This window comes from Balearica regulorum, chromosome 12 (assembly GCF_011004875.1).
Source record: "Balearica regulorum gibbericeps isolate bBalReg1 chromosome 12, bBalReg1.pri, whole genome shotgun sequence".
NCBI classification, from domain to species: Eukaryota; Metazoa; Chordata; class Aves; order Gruiformes; family Gruidae; genus Balearica; species Balearica regulorum.
In genome coordinates, this window is record NC_046195.1 from 4,543,649 (window position 1) to 4,563,612 (window position 19,964).

General features: G+C 38.1%; 1 protein-coding gene across 2 annotated transcripts in view; it reads right to left on the reverse strand.

The window, feature by feature from the left end:
- USP3 (ubiquitin specific peptidase 3) overlaps positions 1-19,964 on the reverse strand; it is a 45,582-nt gene that overhangs the window by 14,172 nt on the left and 11,446 nt on the right. For both annotated transcript variants that reach the window (XM_075764915.1, XM_075764916.1), the window contains exons 2-6: positions 14,141-14,201; positions 11,728-11,859; positions 4,452-4,535; positions 2,725-2,806; positions 85-167 (exon numbers count right to left, since the gene is read on the reverse strand). In XM_075764915.1, coding sequence (XP_075621030.1) covers positions 85-167; positions 2,725-2,806; positions 4,452-4,535; positions 11,728-11,859; positions 14,141-14,201 — 442 coding nt within the window. The remainder of the gene's footprint in view (positions 1-84; positions 168-2,724; positions 2,807-4,451; positions 4,536-11,727; positions 11,860-14,140; positions 14,202-19,964) is intronic.

Consider the following 19,964-nt stretch of genomic DNA (forward strand, 5'->3'; position numbering starts at 1 on the left):
CAGTGGTAGCTTGCCACATTCCCTTGCCTAATGCTACCGCACACAACCATTCTCACAGAGGCGCGTGAAAATCTTCGGAGGTACCTGAGTGACTGAAGGATTGCATTCATGAAACACGTATTCCCCAGGTTCCGAAGGCCTGTGGCACAAAGGGCAGTGGTGCTTCCCTGGAAATGAGAATAGTTAAGTTAGAGAAAGACTTACCATTGCTCCCCCACTTTCTTCCCACCTCCCACAGAGCTGTTCTGGTTGGATCAGCATAGATTTAATCAATAATAAACTACACTGTTTGAAAAGTGCAGTTTCAGAGGCAAAGCAACCACCTCACCAGCTCACACTGCCTTGAAGCTCCATCTTGACATGAAACCTTATTCCTGTCAACAGAAAACTGTACTACATTTTTTCCTGTGCAAATAAATCTAGAATAGAACAACACAGAGTTAATCATAGGCTTTTATTGCAAAGTATGTGTGGATATATGTTAAATATTCACACTCCAATAATGTTCAGTGAAAGCTGGACAACAATTTCCTAAAGTGCCTTGGAAAAATGAAAATACCAGTCCCTCTTCATCTAGTCCCCTGTCCAATATGCACAGCGTGGAAGCCTGCAGGTTGTTTTTAAGCCACCAGCACTAGCATGCTGTCTTGGTGGGGTTTTGTGGTGGCCAGGATGATTTTTGAAAGACAGACAACAGTGCTTATTTGGGAAAGAAACAGTCAAGTTAGACTGTGCAAAGAAAGCAATGTGTCAAATGAAAAGAATCAAAATATACACCATTTACAGTCTAGGAATTTCAACAGGTTGAGCAATGTTACGCACAGATGAGCTTGCTTTTTGCCAAATAATCTTCAGGGTGGGCTGGGAGGAGAGGGAAGAGAAATGTGGACAGCGTTGCATTTATGATTTCTAGAATCTGCAACACTTGAACACATTCCACTGTCTACAAAATATCACATTGAAAGTTCATCAAATTTCTGGGCATTCTTCATTGTTCTAACAGAATTTGAAAGCCAAAGACTGGATGCATATCCAGGTTACCTAATATGTACTCAAAGAGTTCCAAAACAACTTTTTTTTCCTCTCCAAATCTACCACAAACATCATCTCTGGTGAAGAACTAATGACAGCAGGATATACGTGTATATGTTGTTTAAAAAAAAAAAAAAAAAAAAAGCGCAAAGTATTATTTACATAAGCAATTCACCAATTCAGTAAGAACTGTTTAAAGAGAGACCTGTTTTCCAACAAAGGAAGAAAACTTGAAGTGCAAAGGAAGTGCAAACACAACAGTGCCCTTAGCGTGTTCTTTTCTCACTCTTGCCCAGGGTGAGACAGCAGGGTACTAATGCAAACAGCAGTGCCCTGTCTTTTCTAGATAGGCAACCAATGTGCCAACAATAAAAAGATCATCTGTTGCCAAAGGCAATATTCAAGTATTAATAAAACTGAGAAAACAGCACAGGACTAAGAAGAATAAAAGCAGCATTAAATTCATGCTTTCTAATTCTGTCTTCTCCGTACCTAAACGTTGTCCAGAATTTTCGTTTTGGTTTTTACTGGCTTTGACTTTTCCAGACAATGATGCTGTGTGTTGCCATAGCAAAAAAACCCCACTATTTCTCCCAGGCTTCCTTAATCACCCCAAGATTGTACAGGACAGAAAGCATACGCAGCACATTCTGGGGACCCTAAATTGACCGTAGGCGGTGCATTTTTAAAGTAACTAAACCCCTACAGACTTTGCAAAACAGCAACTGACTGCTTTGCTCCCACTCCACCCTTTTATTTCCATTCATACTCCTCTCAAGAACCTCTCTTGGTAATCAGGTAATTGTTCCTCATAGCTGAAGACAGCTATTACTTCAGCTCCCTTTGACTACATTGCTGTCCCACAGCCCCTAGGGCCAAGGAGGAATAGCTCTGCTCTACAACTCCTTCTGGCTGTTGGCTGCGGGTGAAAATGAGGCAGTTGCATACAGCTGGGTCAGCATCTCCCCTCTCCCTCCCCAAAATCTGGGAGAAATTATGAAGATTAGAAACTCCCTCAACCCAAACTGTGGTAAACACAGACATTTGCTTTGGGGCATTTTTTGTCTGGAAGAAACTATGTAGCCCTTCAGCTCTATAGCAAGGGCTGGATTGTCCTCTCCTGGGTGCTATTCTGCAGATGTGAAGTTAAAATAGCAGGAAAATGAGAGTGAAAAACGCTTTCAGAATACTCCACAGTTCCTTTTGAAAGGAAGTTTTACTAAGTTTTTTTAAAAATTTGTGAAAATTCTTCACTTTTTCCTAACACTCTTACCCCCCTAGAAAACCAGTACAGCTGCTTCTGCCTGCAGAGGGGAAGACAAAACCCTCTTGTTTGCTCAGAAAAGTCTTATGTCGAGCCTTGTTTGAATCCAAATAGGTACCAGCTCCTCCTGATTTTGCTGATCCCACCAAGCTCAAACTGCCCTAAAGCTCCATCTTGACAGGAAACCCTTCTTAAGCACAGGGAAGCTCAAAGTCTAGCAGAATGCAGAACAGAAATGCAGCAGAATATCAAACATTCTTCTGTGAGAAGGGGCTCTTCTAGGTGCAGGGTCAGGAGATGAGAAAGACAGGGCGCACCAAGCAGAATTTGGGTAACTGACAGTAACTATTTCCAATCTAGGCCAACTATAAGTCCCAACAGGTTTAGAAAACCCCTTAATCTCGCTGTACCGGATCCGTCATACTTACATTTACTTTTAATAACTTGCTGTTCAAAGATGAGTTTTCCAATAGTTTCCTTTTCCTATGTCTGTCTGATGTAAAGGCTGAACTGTCGAAAAGTAATTAAAAGAGGTTACTTACTATAAAAACAAAATATCATGTGAAATGGACAACATGGCGATTACATCTGCCATCAGTTGACATTAAGAGAGCAAAGGGCTTCCCGATTGCAACATATGCTTTTCATAGTCTTTTCAGATGCACATCCTATTTTTGACACTGAGTTAATTGCATTGTTATGTGTCCTGAACAGTGGCCTTATCAGCATGCTACTTTTCATCTAAAACATTGATCTTTTTCCTTAATCAAGGGAACTTAATACAGAATTTTCCATAAAATATTTCTGTCAGAAGACTGCTCTAAGTCTTTAAAATGGCAACTTCAAAAAAAATCAGGACGAAGTAAAGTTACCAAAAATCAAAGGCATCTCAAGTGCTAACACGTCTGTATTACAGCTGACTTCTCTTACTTAAATAAAAATACATGGGATTATAACGTTTATGTAATACTAATACAAAGTTACAAGAAGAATCAAGTTATTCTTTTATACAAGTTATTCTTTTCCACATCATTGGATATTACTGGCCCTTCAATTCTACCCAGTTTATGATTTTTCTCTAATCTAATAGCAAACTCATAACTTGTTGCAGATTTTATGTTGGTTTTGTGGGTTTTTGGAGGGTTTTAGGTTGGGGGTTTTTCCCTTTCTTTTGTTTTTAATTAAAAAAGCCCTCCAAACACTCAAAAACATTACACTCAAGGGAAGCCTCCACAGTATCATTTACCTCCCAAAGACCTAGATCTCCTGGACATTTCCAAATTACTAACATGCACTTGTCATTATGCTGAAACACCTCTGCACCTCATTACATACCTGAGAAATCCATCAAAAAGAGAACTGAAAACAACGAAAATGTTAGTATTACCAACAAAGTAAGTGACACACTTAACTCGTGGAGGATCCAGAGACTTCTCAAAATCACTGCAATTTCTTAGGAGTCCTATTTCAACTCTGGAGCATTCAAATGCATTTGGAAGCACTGTACGCACACATACATCTACTCAGTATTATATAAGATTTCCAAGCAAACTGTGAAAAGACTATTTGCTATCTAGCACTAGCCACAGCATCTGCATCACACAGACTGTAATATCTTCTTTTCAGTGGAACAGCACCAGAAAATGGTGGAGGAAAAGCATGTCTCTTCTGTACAATTCCAAGTTCATAAGCTTTCTTAATCTTTTTGTTTGGAAACAAAACTATGCAATTAATATGAAGACTACTTCCACCTTTTTTCACTTCAATTTCTCTGCTCCAGAAACTTATTCTGGTTTTGACAAAACTATGATTCTGTTCTGGAAATTCTCTCCCATTTACATGGAAAAAGACAGTAATCATTGGGTAGATAGCAAAAAAGTTAATCAATATCTAAAATCCTGTATCACCATATACTGCTTCTACAATATTCACTGTGTAAGAAACAAAACACATGAGATCAGCTGAATCCACTCATTCTGCACCTCTGCTTCTCAGTGACAAAAAGGATATTTACACATACACAGTATCATACACATAGCAGAACTGAAAAATACATATATTAAATGCCTATATACATATAAACCAGGCATATCACTTAAATGATGCAATACAAGAAGTCCTCCCAAAGCAGTCTGGATGTAAACAAACTACTTACTTCTCCAAGTTCTGTAGGTGCTCTCTGACCTTCTGTACCAGGCCCAGCTTGGTATCATTGACTACAAAATCATCACAGCGATAACTGCAAGAAAAACATGTATCAGAAAGTGCAAAGGATTTCAGTGAAGTACTCCAAAATTGTCATGCAAGCCTAGATGCAGGAAGCACTGAAGTGTTTCAGTGGAAGATTAGGGGAACAGGGGAGCACAACACCTACATACTGAGCTTGGTTCCCTCTGAAAGCTACCCTATAGCACGAGAAGGTACAGGCACTATCTTATTAACATGTTTCTTCTTCAGAAGAAGAAGAAGAAGAAGAAACTAGCTCAGTTCTTTATTAGAAATCAGAAGCATGACGTACTGCTTGTCTCAGTACAGAATTCCAGTTCAATAAAAATTCAAACATACGGTATAACCAAAAGCAGCATTAGTAGACAATCCACAGAAGATTTATCAGAAAAGATCAACTGACATGAGGTAAACAGAATACAAAGGTTTTATTAATGTATAGCAAAAATCAATTTAAGACTCTAAAGCTATCATTAAAACCCGAGGTGCTAAACAGATACACACATGCTATGGAAAAAACACCAGAGAAAATGAACTAAGAGATTACCTGATTTGTCCAAAGTCACACCAGAAGTCTGTGGCAACTCACACTTGTGCTTTAACCACAAGTATCACTCAATCTCTCATATAGTTTTTATATATACAGAAACCCTTATAAAACTTTATAGTTTTTTGAGTTAGTATTTTCAGCTTTTTCAGGGAAGTGTGCAAAAGTAAGTAACTGAGCTAAAAAAGAGAGGAGGTGATCCCTCTGTTGCCTCAAAGCAAATATAAAGTGAAGCCAAATCAAAATGGCCTCTCAGCAGAAGCAAGGGTTACAGAAGTCTACAATCCTATAATGTTCTACAAAGACCTCACATTTCCCAAGAAGCAAGGATGTTCATTATAATATTAAAACTGTGGGCTTGTAATGCGTCACACAGTGCATGAAGGCAAAAGTTACAGACCATTTCTAAAGGGGGGGAAGTCTTTTAGGGAATGCTGAACCCCGCCCCCCCTCTTATTTCACTTTTTTCCCCGAGTACTGAGTGCACATGTCGATTTGAAGAAATGAAAGGAGAGAGTAGCAAAGAAAACTGTCACAAGATGGCATTACTTCCGCTGCTTTACTGTATTTTAAATCCCCAGGGGAAGGATGGACAAAAATCCCTTAAAACCAAGACACAGAAATGCTGCAGTCAGCAAGGAAGCCCAGCCCTGCAGAATCAACACCTGCGCATCGGTAAACCAAGAATTCTGTGCAGCCTCCTGGAGTCTCTCTCAAAGCAGGCAGTCAGCAGAGCAGCAGCCTTACTGCTGTGCACAGGAGCTGCAGATGACATTTCACAGTACTCTTGCAGGTTTATGCAAGAGCTAGATAATCCATGTTCTGGCACGAGAAACAGGAAGATAAGAAAAGTTTTAACACCACTGTGACAAAACAGGAGGAGAATTGTCACAACTTCCCTTCCCCCATGTCCCACAAAGGTAACTTGGCTCTGACCAGTGTTTGTCAGCCCTGTGCTTAAAGCATCAAACTACAGCTTCAAATTCTGGCCAGCAACTGAACGCTTCCTGTGAAGAAAACTAACTTACTTGGGATATGTTTAATATCAGAACTGCAGCTATTTCTCTCCTTTCCCTTTGGCACAGGACTGACTCAAATGCAAAATACATCCTCATCATCTCAGGTTACTCCTCTGCTGGAGCAGATTGGTGCTTTGTAAGTTAATGATGCTAATGAAGCTATCCACTTCAGGCACAATTGGACTTTACAACATTCTTTGTTGCATTAATCTGCAATGTAGTTCAAAGGCAACAATATTGCTAATGCTAATTCAAACACTGAATTCTTGAAGAGACTACAGAGTGGAGAAAGTAAAGGCCCTTGCCACCAAAAGGAGTTTGTTAAGACCAGTCTGTCCAGGATCTCTTGATTTTTGCCTCTGAGAAATTAACACGACTCTCAAGATTTCCAAAAATCAACAGAACTCTCAAGATTTCCAAACACTGAACACAGCAGTTACGGATACTTACACAAGATCTAGAAATTATAAGATAGCTATTGCCAGTAATAGATTTTTTTTTTTTTTTTAAAGATTGCCACAGATCTAGTTAGTTTAGGAGGGTGAAGAAGTCTGTAAACAGGCTTACTTTTCAGCCATGTTTTAGGTACTTCTATTCAGCTTTATCAGCCACCTACAATTATCTAATGAAGTGTTCCTGCATTTGCCACTCTCACAGGACACCAACCTCACGGACAACCATCAGAGCAAACTACCCAGGCCAGCTTTGGTAAGAGGTAAATATGGTGCAGGTGGAAATAGTACAGTCCGACTCCTCCTTAATAACACGCGTGTCCACACCCCCAGGTATACTAGCACAATCACATTGCTACCCTAGTTGTGTAGCTACTAACATCTGTACCAGGGAATGAAAGCAGATGCAAGCTCACTGAAAGCCTCTAAGCTTACTTATTGCTGAAAGACGATTTAATACTTGCTCCCATGCCCTAAAGATCAAGTTAACCTTATTTTTAGTCTGATCTCACATACCAGTTAGGATCCTAACATAAAACTGCAAGTTAGCACTTCACCTAAGATGGAGGGATAAAATCAAATACATCATTAAATGTCTGAATCCTTGCAACACTGGAAAAGTAATTTTAAGATTCACTTAAAACAAGATAAGCTTCTTCTATTTCTCCTTAATGGACAGGTTTTTTAAACCACCTCCCTAGCAACACTGAGGAGTCAGCACTACTACTAGAAATAACAGCACTACTACCAATCTACTTTGCATAAACAAAGTAAACAGCATAGGAAGTAGTTCATGCTTTAATAGCTTAAAACTTGGTAAGCCCACGCACCTTAAAGGTAAACTGCTGAGAGATTACTTCCTCTATGTGAAGCTGACATTCAAAACAGATGTTTAATTTGTGATCCTCGGGATTATCACAAATTAACAATACACCTTCTTGCATACAGCAGTTCTATAATATACTTTTAGCAGCAACTGTAGAGAACAAATTCTGTATTTTGGGGAGGGTCCCTTTTATGGATTAACATGATATTTTCCTGTCTATGCACCTTCTATTTTTAGAATAGAGGTTGCACCTCTGCTACCTCCAAGGCCTGGTCTTTTCTGGCCTCCTTTGCTGCTACAGTGGCAGCAAGCCAGTCAATGTATGTGCTGCTCTGGGGAACATATATGCTCAGTGCTGGCCATTTCAGCAGGTTACAGAACTTCATGCTATGTTTGAAAGCCCTGACTGGATTTGAAGAATTTCAGGACAATAAAAATTAGGAAAATCCAAGTTTCCTTAGTTGTGCTAACACCCTACATGAGTTCTTAGTTTACTCAAGCTTCACTGTCTCCACAAAAGGCTTTTTACCTTCTTTAATTTCCACTGACTGTAGAATGCACAATAATGGTCCTAAGCAATCTTATTTTTGGAAGCTCATGCGCTAGCACAGTAAGTCTGGTTTTTAAATAGAACCACCATTACAAAAAGAAAGGCTAAAAATAATTTTTTAAAGTCTTTGGCACTTAGACCGATAGACAACGAGGGGGTGAGGTGGGAACAACACATTAGCACAACCATGTCCCCTTAACAGATAACAAGGAGGCTAATGGGTCAGAAATCTGACCTGCAGATTGTGTCTGGGATTAAATGAACAAGGGAAACATATCATGCAAATACATAAACAGGGCAGCCTTTCTTCTTCTGTGTTAACCAACTGTTTGTGCACTAGTGCAGAGAAAACAAATTTAATTTCCTGAAAGAGGTCTCTTGTTATTTCTGCAAGCAGGCTTCTTACATGTATCGTTTTACTTCTCATGCACAGAAAAACAACCACTAACAGCACAGGTGAAAGCATCATACCATAGCTTAAAGAGAAAAAGACATCTGTACTACTTGTAGACTCTTTCTGCTTAGTACTTTAGAACTAATTGAAAGGCTGATTACCTCCAAAAAGTGGAATTCAGGAGTCTGTTTTTCTCAGTGCTTAGGGTCTCAAACAAAATTCAGTCTGAAGATAGAGTATTGCATCCACTGTCTCAAAAGTGACCAAAGAATTGAGAGTCGTACTCTCATAATAAATAAAAGATTAAGATTCTCTCAAGTCTTCCACTGTGAAGACTGAACAAGTGAATAGGAGGACATGGAAGAAAGATCAAAACCCTCTGGAAAGCAAATCCGTAGTTGCCCAATACTTAATGACACCAAGCATGCCTGCATTTTTCAAAACATTACCGAATTCATAAATACAATGAAAACCTCATCTCAGATTAAAAAATAAAAATTAACCACCATGCCACCAGAACTGAAAAAAGTTCCTTCCAAAGCTGTGTTGAAAGCTTGTGATCACATAAAACAAAAAAAACCATACACACCTAGAATTCCATGCTGAAATGCAGTTACAGGAGATTGCTTGATCTGGTTTTGGTTTACAGCAAGGTTGCATGTGAACTAGAAACAACATTCAATAAACTAGGGTAGCTTCAACAGTGACATAGTATTTCTTCCCCTTGGACTGACAAGAATAGCTAAAGCAAACCCTAGACTGTGCTCTCATGACCGCATGGAAGTTCATGACATGGCCAAAGAAAAGCAAAGGATTAAATGCCTTCTGCTTAGAAAAGAACCCATACAGGCCTGCTACTATTATGCAAGCTAAGCTGACACAGTAAATTGGGATCCACAGGATAAACACAGAACAAGAGTATTCTACTCAACTTTGTGCAGTAAACAAAACTGCAAATAAAAATATCAAAGCCAGCACTACATCAAAATATCTCCATTATTTTTACAGTACAATTAAAATTAAATTAATTCTTAGGATGGCATTTTCTTGACTTTCAAATTTTCGAGGTTGCCCACATTGCTAGCGTAAAATATTCATCTTTAAATAAAAGTTCACTTAAGCATCATTGCATAAACCTAGCACTGTCTACTGGATTCACCTCTACTCTGAAGAAGCTAACAAATAACATTTCAAAATTCAGTCTCCACAGTAGCTAGTTATGACTCGCATTCACCTATGTGCTTTAACTGGCAAACATGATTTGATAGCAGCCCCTACAGTACTGTCTGAAATAAAGGGGCAGAAGTTGGTGTGAATGCTTTCTGCTGCATCTTTACACATCTAAGCTCATTTCCACTGAAAAAAAACTGGGTGCAATAACACATACAGGTATCTTTTTCTGATTATCAGGTGCGGAAAACCTGAAATATCGTAAATGAAAGCAAAGATATGCTGCTTTTCAAACTTGTTCAGCTTCACATTAGCACAGCAGAGTTACAATTTGCTAGTGAATTATACGCAACAGAATCCCCCAAGGCAAAGCTCTCTACAATCAGTTCCAGTTCATCCATAGATAACTCAGCCTTCTACTTTGATTACAGTAGAAAAGACAGAACGTGCTAAACTGCTTCTCATCTGTCCTACCACAAACATGCTGTGAAACACCAGTGAGCTTCGTCAGTGTGTGCCTACCAGCTCCTCACAGGCATAGTTTGTCTCAGTAATAGAACCCATAGTCCTCAGTTTGGCCGTCCTCATTTTGCAATGCCCATACTGGGTTTGGGACAAGGTCAGCATGGTGCTCTGACTTGCTAGTATAACAACTCCACAAGTCTCAGCAAGTTGGACATACTATTTGTCATAGTAAATGGAGATAGAATCAAGACTTCAAATACCCTGCTAAAATTCCTCCACACATTCTTACCTTCAGAGTGACTAAAAGACAGGTCATACTTCCAACAAAACTAAACCCCACCATGTAGAACTCAGTTGTTAATACCAATAATCAGGAAAATGGAATTAGCTTCCAACACTGGTTACCTGTGTATATGTATGCACATGCATATGCATCACTCAGAAAAATGTTATGTTTTCTACTGTTTTCACAAAGGAACAGATAAAAATGCTGGTCATTTATATAAAATGTAAATAGAAGCAAAATCCTTGTATATCACAGAACTACTCAAACCTTTCTTCTATGGTTAACATCTGTACAGCTTTTGTCATTGCTGCATGCACCACCTGAGTAATTTTTTAATTGCTTCAAACAAAATTTCTTCAGGTGAGATAACTTAACTGTGGTTTTACTTACAGGGGATAAAAATAGTTGTTACAGAAGTATTCCTCACAAAACTGGATACCCAAACTTCAAACAAACAGATTTTTCCCTGATGAATTATGCATAGGACATCCAAAATTTTAACAAAATACCCATCAGTGGAGCGATATAATCAGTAATTTTACAAGACCATAACATGGGTTTCCCTGACATTTGCACTGTTCAAATCCTGCACTGCCACACTGCACAAGTAACAACACACATGGGAAACCATGAAGCTACCCCGAAACGGCAAAGTAGCTGTCAACAGTTTTGCTTACGGGTAAAGAGAACGGAAGATGTTGAACACATGAAAGCATTGCTTTCAATGGACTTCCAGTCTTTTCTCTGTGAGGGACAAGAAAGATAGGGAACTTGACTTTACCAGCGTAACTATTAAAGCTCCCTAAACAGTGCTCATATCTCACTCTAAAAAAACTGATAGAACAAATCAGGCCAGGCCATTCTTCTATTAAAAGAATCACTTCTGTGATTCTGCTGCTTAATCTTGGCATAGAGCTGATGCTGCTTCCCAACAAGACACATTCCTTTCCCAAACTCATACAGGTTGCACCAAATCTCCAAAAGAAAGAAGCCTTTCTTTCAGAGTGGAAAAAAAAAAATATTGGAAAAAACTCCAAACAACACACACACATACTACACCTCAAGTTCACATCTCTTGCACAGGAACTATAGTGTATTAATTTACTTTTCAATATTCTGACAGTTAAAGGATACGTGAAATGCTCATCAATTTGACCGAAGGAGTAATTACAGCCAAATAGCAGCTTTTGCAATTAAAAGGTTAGGTTCTCAACATACCCCCAAAGCAAACAGAAGCAACTCCAAACCACATAAATAGCAGAAACTTTTCGAAATAAATGCTAAATCATTTGAAACGTGGGAGCTTAGCAGCAACCAGCGCTACAACACACATGCAAAAGCAGAGGGTTATTTCATAACTGTTCTTAAACCACCAGGTCTGGAAATCAGGACAAGAAATGCTCAAACATGTCTGTAATCTAATGCTTCACAAGATTCTAAAATTTTCACCTTCTAGCATGTAAAAAGTTGTCAAATTACCGCATTTAAACCCTTACCAGTATGTACTGTAACTACTGCAATCCATACACACAGTATGCTGAACTTTCTCTTGTTTTTCTGTTTTCTTATGATTGGTCATAGGAATCTGTGCATCTTCATAATGCTTTTTTGCATGGCCGTTCACATATCTAAAAGAAATGAAAAAAAAAAAAAGTATTATACTTTTAAAGAGTTACTTCACTGTTACAAGTTACCATCATTCATTGAAAATAAGAAGAAAAAAGGCAGCCTAATAAGCATCCAGTATTTATACAAGCATTAAAATAGGCAATTCACCTGTATGAAAACACGTTAAATTTTCTGACTTTTTACCCCTTTACTCTCCCCCATTGTCCAAATTAATCTCTCCATCTCCTTCACAGCAACCACAAACACGCATCCTTGTACCAAACCCCAGGATCTGGGCCCTGAACAGACTGATGCACCTTCACAAGTGAGAAAATCATTAGCTTCCTTTTTTCATACCTGTAATGTGAAATATGAAAGCGCATCCATTTTAAGCTTTCCCATTCTGCAGCATGATTTAATATTAGAGCATTCCATGTTATATAAAGTTCATGAATTTGAAAGGCTCTAGGGCTTGGGGTCACATAACTGAAAAAGAAATCTAAAATCCTACAGCTCTCTTGCTGACACAATGAACATTTTCACATTCAAAATTTGAGATCTAGAAAATTAAGCATCTTTAAAAAAGTGTCATTACAAATGCAAGTGCCCTAAGTATCAGCTGAAAATCATTAACACTTAGAAGTGCTTGGCCAGACCTCAGGTAAATTCCCTCCTCCCCCATTTCTTGCTTGTTGAACTCAGTGATGCTAAGTGATAGGAACTCTGCACATGCTCCACATAAGGTCTTTGTATTCTACACTTGTTGTCACACGCAGGTGTGAACAATTCTGCTAATGCAGCTGTGCTAGTTAAGGCACTGAAGCCACAAGGTTACCAACATTGCTGTGCTGCCAGAATCCTGCGGCAACTATGTCATAACATGAATGAGACAGCTGTGCTTGTCAGAGCTGGTTTTCTGCCTAACAGTGCCAATGACAGGTTTATAAAGCTATATTCCCACCAGAAATGCTCTGCTGCTGTAACATGGTCAGTGATGTTCCTAATGATGCTAACCTGAAGGATGTACTTTCAAGTGAACATCTGAGAAGTTCTATTTCTCTTCCTTTCAAACATTTCCTGAACAGAAGAATATGCAATGTGCTTTCATGATCAAAAGTGCTCCCGTTACAAGGTATATTACATTCTTCTCATTCAATTATTTTCCATCCTAAGGATGGGAGCAGTTTGAAAAGTCAAAAAACCCTGCATAAATAACTGACTCAACGTCTACTAATTGCACACAAGAAAAGTCATGCGGACAGTAATAATATTTTTTTAGAATTAGTAACAAGTAAAATATTCCAAACAATTTCTATCACACCATCACATAACATGAAGTTCTCCTCCTCTCTTAGTTCTCCCCAAGTATAAATTTATAAAATAAATTAATAAAGAAAAAAAAGGGAGTTGTGCTGAAAACTCTGAAGAAGAGACGCTATTACAATTGTGGCACTTACTGCTATGCAGATCAAAGAAACAAAACCTGAAGTTTACTGAATCCACTTTAAAAGACAAAGTCAGTAAGTTTGATGCTTTTCCAGAATAAAAGCACACCAGCACAGATGCTACCCTACAGATGAAAACACATTCACAGCTCAGACACTGTCTATATGTCAACACTAACTGCATTCTCATATAATAATGAGCATCTCAAACATTTCTGTAGCAGAATATTTTCTACAATTATCCTGACACATAAGTAACGGCATTGACTGTATCATTCCTCTACACATTCTTTTGCTGTACTTCAACTAATACAGACAAAAACCAGGTATACTCTGAAGGAATTCTGATGATAACTAGTCCTTCCATGTTATGGCAATAACTTTGTTCCAAAACTACACTACAGTACATCTAAGGTATTTTCTGTCTACGCTGGACAGTTGCCATTTTTCTCAAAATAAGCTGTGCGAACTTTGGATTTGTGGGTTTCCAAGAATTCTTATTAGTTTAATCTTATTACGATAGAAACATCTTTTACAGAATGAAACTTTACGATAATACACTGAGTTATCAGCTCTCCGGGCACTCTGAGCTGAGCAATCACATTCACTGTACACTTTTCTTTTGGGAAAAAAAAATAAAAAAATATATGTTGAGTATAATCTCCTGACTTTCATAAGGTAGCAAAGAAGTGTGTTCAGTATAAACATACAACGTTAAATGAGATCATGAAAGGTTTATTTCAGGAAATTATATGGCATTCAGGAAAATTCTGAATGAACTGCCTGAGAGTTGAGTGACAAAGGAAAAAGATAAGGGTCTAATTAAAAGATTTTCACACTAACACTTTGTACCCACCTTCCACAATGGACACTTGAGCACGTCAGACAGACCCACGGACTTTTATTTGACCGGCACACTATAAAAGATATTAAAAAAAAAAAAGCATCAAATGAATTGGCTCTGATATTACAATTGCATAACACATCCTGAGCACTAGCAATAGCTCTGCTGACTCCACCTCAGCAGCACAGTTATATAAAATAGCCGGTCATGTTCATTAACCTATATTAGGGATTAAACTAACAGACTGAAGAGCTATTGACACTGAAGCACATTAGCCTTCTTCTGGCTTTGGTTTTAGTCACAGGCTGTGACTAAACCTTTACCTGTTACTTTCCGTGAAAAAAAAATTTATTTTTTTTTTGTTTGAATTCTATCCACATGAGGTCTACTTGATTTTGAAATACAATACAGAAATAACAGAAGCACAAGTAGCAAAAACATTGGTAAAGTTTAAAGAGCTTTCTTTTAGCTTTCAATAAGGCAGTCCACTGAACACAGGAAAAAATCCCCAGCACTTCACTTCTGTTTCATAAAACTAGTTATAGAAGAAGCCATTTTAAAGAAGATATTGCAAGAAAGCCTGGCAATCTGATAAGAAGCACACAGAATAAATTACTGTGCAATGCATGATAATACACACCATTTATACAATACGTATTCCTACACAACAGTGCTGCTAAAGGCTTTATCCATTACGATTTTACCCTTTCAGTCAGGCACAAGAAGCTGAAAGGTTAAAACGTAACACAGTGCTGTGCTTCGCAATCCATTCAAGACACTAGAATATGTTACTTTTTGGTTTTGTTTTTTTTTAGCTAGTCTAGAAAACATAAACAAACATGGATGTTTTTAAGCTAAAAAGCTTAAAGGGAAAAAACAGCAGATACTAGAAAATGATGAAACACCATCTCAGGGTAGAGACATAGCAATGGGATATTCCAACTCCTACCCCAACCCAGTAACAAAGTCTGCAAATTCAAATTAGAAACAAAATCTCAATAAATAACCTATGTAGGCAGAACAGTGTAATACATGCAAGCAGAAGAAAATTCCCATTAGTCAAGTCAAGAAAAAGTATGTGCATCTTTATAAACAATAGCAATTTTGGATCTACAACTAAATTGATATTGAACCCTCAATTTTTGAGGGGAATTCCAATTTGGATCATGTCGTTGAAGGAGGGATGCTACAATATGCAATGCTTAGATTTGAATGAAGTAAAATTGTTAACAATTATCCATTACCACCGAATTTACAGAAATAGCATTACACTTTCAAATACCCAACTAATAAAATGAGGAACAAAAAATAATGAAATGTTAAGTGCACTTCTGCAAGGACAGAAAACAACAATAAAAAGACAACTTCAATTATCTCAAAAATACAAAAGGGTATCATGCTACCTAATTTTTCTACATGCTATAAATAACTGCTTCTTAGAGCAGCCAGTCGAAAAGAGTCACAGAGAAAAAATAAGACATCAGAAACAGGAAGGTCTGTGAGGCCCAGGGGAAGAAGGGACAAAGAGAAGAGGATTAAATCCTAGCATACATGTGAATTATTGATACTGTTATTTCTTGTGGAAAAGCTTAAGAACAGCCTTCCCTATCTGGAGTGACACCTTAGAGAAAGGAAGAGGGAAACTGAAGCATGCACAGAAGAAGCTGCCTCAGGGCAGGATCACCTGAGCAAGCTAATTCAGGACTTTTAGCAAAACTCAAAAACATGTTCACCAAGCTACAAACCATGGTATATATCAAACTGCTAAGATCAAAGACTATCAGAACAAAACTAACAAAAGTGAAAGAAGTTTCTTTATCAAATTAAATGCTAACTAAAGAAATAGCTAGGAAGGGGTCAATTTTTAAACAGGATAGAAGTGACTATCTTAGCTGCTTAGAAGAGCTAATACACTTTTCCACCATTAGATTTCACCTTTTACACTTAAATCAGACAGAAAAATAAAGTAACTAACACTGCTTCTTAAGGAATTGTTTTCTGGATTTGAATTCATTATTACAAATAGTTGTATTTCAATTCACAGGCCCAATCCAAGGAATGTTTAAGATTTTTACTATGTTCACAGAAATATTATTTGAACTAACAACTTCAAACTCTTCAGTAAAGACTTCAGAATTGTCTTCTTCACCTGCTGCAATTATTACTTTATTTGAGAAACACATTTTCTCACATGTCTCAGCTTTCTAATTTTGGTTTTCCAAAAACAAATTTTCCTATTTCTAAAGTTGATGGTTTCCCACAACTGTGATGGTGATCTTGCAATAGCTAGACGACAGTCAGGTAGAGCTGTTTTGGTTTACATTTCAAGTTAGAAAAGTGGGAGAAGTTTACCTAACAAACACTTAGCACTGGCAAACAGAAGAGAAAGGGATGACCTTAAATAGCCATCATCAGTTAAAAATGGGCTAAATGGACCACCAGTCTAACCTGATGCAATTTTATTTTCTTGAATTACACAAAATAAAAGGTAAAAAAATTAACCAGAAGGAAACAGAAGCCAAAACTATTCATGCACTTAAACACAGATTAAGGGCTGCATGAACAAACCACTACCCTACACTTTTTTTGCCTGGAACATGAAGCAGTCTTCCTAGCATTAAAATCCCAGCAGAAATCTCCCACTTTAAAATAACTTTTTTGCTTTCACTATGTTATCACCTGTGGACAGATGTGGTTCTCAACCAGTAGGTCAAAGCACTACAATGCAAACTATTATTCTTACTTTCCACCATATACCAGACATTTACAAGTTCACATTCAGGTATTTTAAATACCAGCACTGCTTGCTTGTCAGGTGTTAAATTACACTGAAGTAGTGCTCACTCTGCAAAGTTCACACCACATTTAAGTGTTCTGCACAAAGCCAGTAAACAAGTCCACCAACTCCGCACAATGCCAAAAAAATAGCATTCATATCAGGGAATAGGAAAAGATGGCTCATTTGTTTGCTTTAACTTTTAGGAAGAACTTTGCTCCAATTGCATCATATTAGGAATGTGTAGTTTATCTTCTGCACAAACATCTCCTCCCACAAAGAACTCAAATAACATGGAAGTGACTCCCACTAAGATTAAACACAGAAGCCAGTATTAAATTTGTGACCTACAGTTGCTCTGTTCTGACAGGATTACACAATTCGTTTTTTTAAAGGTTGCTGAAGATTGCATTCTGTATTTCTCTGAGGCTGGCTCAGTAGATATCTACATTAAAGCTTGGCTCTCTACGTATTCCTCAGTTCAGAACTTGAAGCAGTTACCGTCTGTTACTTACTATTAATAAATTAGATTAGGCCGGGAACTTCAGGCATTAGTCAGGACTCCAACAAGACAAGCACCATGAAATGCACAGCAAAAGTGCAGTCACTGCCCTGAACTGCTTATAATCAAAATTAAAGGTAGACAGTTTGGCTTCATTTATAAAGAAGTACATGCTATTCCTTTCGGATGTGGTACTGACATGAAGGCACTAGATGTAAAAGTAAACCAGAAACAAGACAGAGACATACATAGCAAATCCCTTCTCAATTCAAAGCACATTGTGCAGCCCTGGAACTTGGTCCTTGAATCAGACTTTGGTGTTCAGGACTTTCAGGTCAGACGGTTACACAGAATTGTGAGAAAAGACTCTCAGACTCATTTGTACAGTTACGTGTCTTCCCTCAACAATCAGTAGGGATTTGGGGTTTTATTTTTTTAGTGCTATTAAAAAAAAAGAGGAGGGGTGCACTACATTAGCACCCCCACTTTAGAATAAAACTATGTTCAACAAACATCTTAACCACATTAAAAAACCCTTCATTATCTGTGTTTGTTACACCTTATTTACTGGTATACAGGCTAAGGAACACTGGCTGCTTTCTCACCTTGAACTGAAGTGGCTACTGCAGCAGTTACCAAATGCCTCATCTTGCTATATTTTTAGAATAGCTTCAAGTGGTTAGGCAAAGATGATACTACCAGGTGAAAAGGGAAAGCAAATCTGCAACACCACAATGCTGTCTGAAGCAGTATGTCATTTGCCATTTTACATTAATATCAGGTTATTCAGAAGCTTAGAAACATAATTTTTCATCGTGTAACAGAAAGGGAAAATAGTATCTTTTACAGAACGATTTCTCTATGTGAAATCTGAATACTCACTTGTTAACACAGCCTACACAGGCTACAACGTAAATGAAGAGGAATATTAATCCATCCCCAAGAGAGCAAACAATCAAACACCATTACATACAGACTCATACATAACTATGGGAACATTCAGAGATGTCCCTCTCCCTCCAGCTTCCACTTTCTGTAAATCATCCTGATAAATAATGTTCACCAAGTTATACCACGCAGAATGAGCTTACTCGTATCTACTGATATGGCTAATCAGTTGGCACTCTCATCACAGGGTCCCCACCCCATCTTACCCTCATGATCACTCAAACATGTACTTCTGAATCTTGACTACTTTTTTCTTATTGAAAACTGACTCAAAGTACAGTCTTGTGAAACATGAACACTCCTGGCACACGCAGTATTCCTTACAGAACAAAGCTGCAGCTTTCCACTGCAGGGAAGTTACAACTATGTAAAAGTATACAAACAACTCATGAAACTAATAGTTTTGTTTAAATAACACACTACATAATTTAGAAATTGGCAAAAGAAAAAAGAAGCAGGAAGAGGAGGAGACAAACAGGAAGCAGTTTCTGTAAGGCAGCCAAGTTAAGAAACCTGCAAGATACAGTGTCCACCAGAGATCTGGCAGTGGCGCAGCCATGTGATCAACGCAAACCGGTGACTTTGCCAGTCACAGGATCACAAGTGACCTGAGGCCACAGCTACCACAGAACTGTGCTTACATCCGAGTTCTAAAATAGTCCTTTACTACAACACTAAAGAAAACGCCACAAAATATCAGCACAGTAAGAGCAGTACTTTGATCCTTCTGTTAAAAGCACATTGAATGGACACAAGATTAGGGTCATGAAACTATTTCCAATAGTTTCCACAGCCTTCACAAAATGGCCTGGACTTTGTTCTCACAAGGAGCTGTACCAACACTACCACCTTAGTTGTATAATTATATGGATAAACTACAATAACATAATGACCTGCATAGAAACACCTTTGGATCTTTTTTCAGCTCAGTTTATGTTGACATAGCAGGTCAGCTATATTGGTATAAGCTTAACTGAAAAAGGCCACTGTTACTCCACTCAACATCTGCACAAGCAACAGTATTTACATAGTTGTGGCTGCACTGGTACACTGATACTGTGCTCAGCAAACTGTCCCACATACATAAGTGCTTGATGACAAACACATATATATGGTACATATGTATAGCATGCTGTATGTGTAGCATGTATTCACACACATGTGTGTATCTCCAAACAAAACAAAACCAAAAAAGCAACAATAATGTTAAAGTATTCTAGAGAAGTAGACTTACTTTTCCTTTCCCATACCTTTAACTTCATTTTGCCTAACAATCCCTCAGTGCCCTGTTTAATTAGGATTCGGTAGCAGGACAATATTACTCTACGTTTTGCTCCTAACATGACAAATGTGGCAAAAAAGAGCTGGGCAGTCTCCAATAACAACATGTGAAGAAAAAAGAAATAACTATCTGCCTACCAAAATGTGAAACCCCTGCTTTGTGAAACACGATCCTTCTGTCTGTGACACATCGGGCCTAAGGAATCAGACTAAAAGCTGCTTCCTCCAAAGACCTAGAAGTAAAGGTGAGAGAAACTTGCAAGCAAAAATTCTGGGAAACGATCAGAAGTGGTGGGAATACAAAACTCTGAACAAATATTTCACCAAAA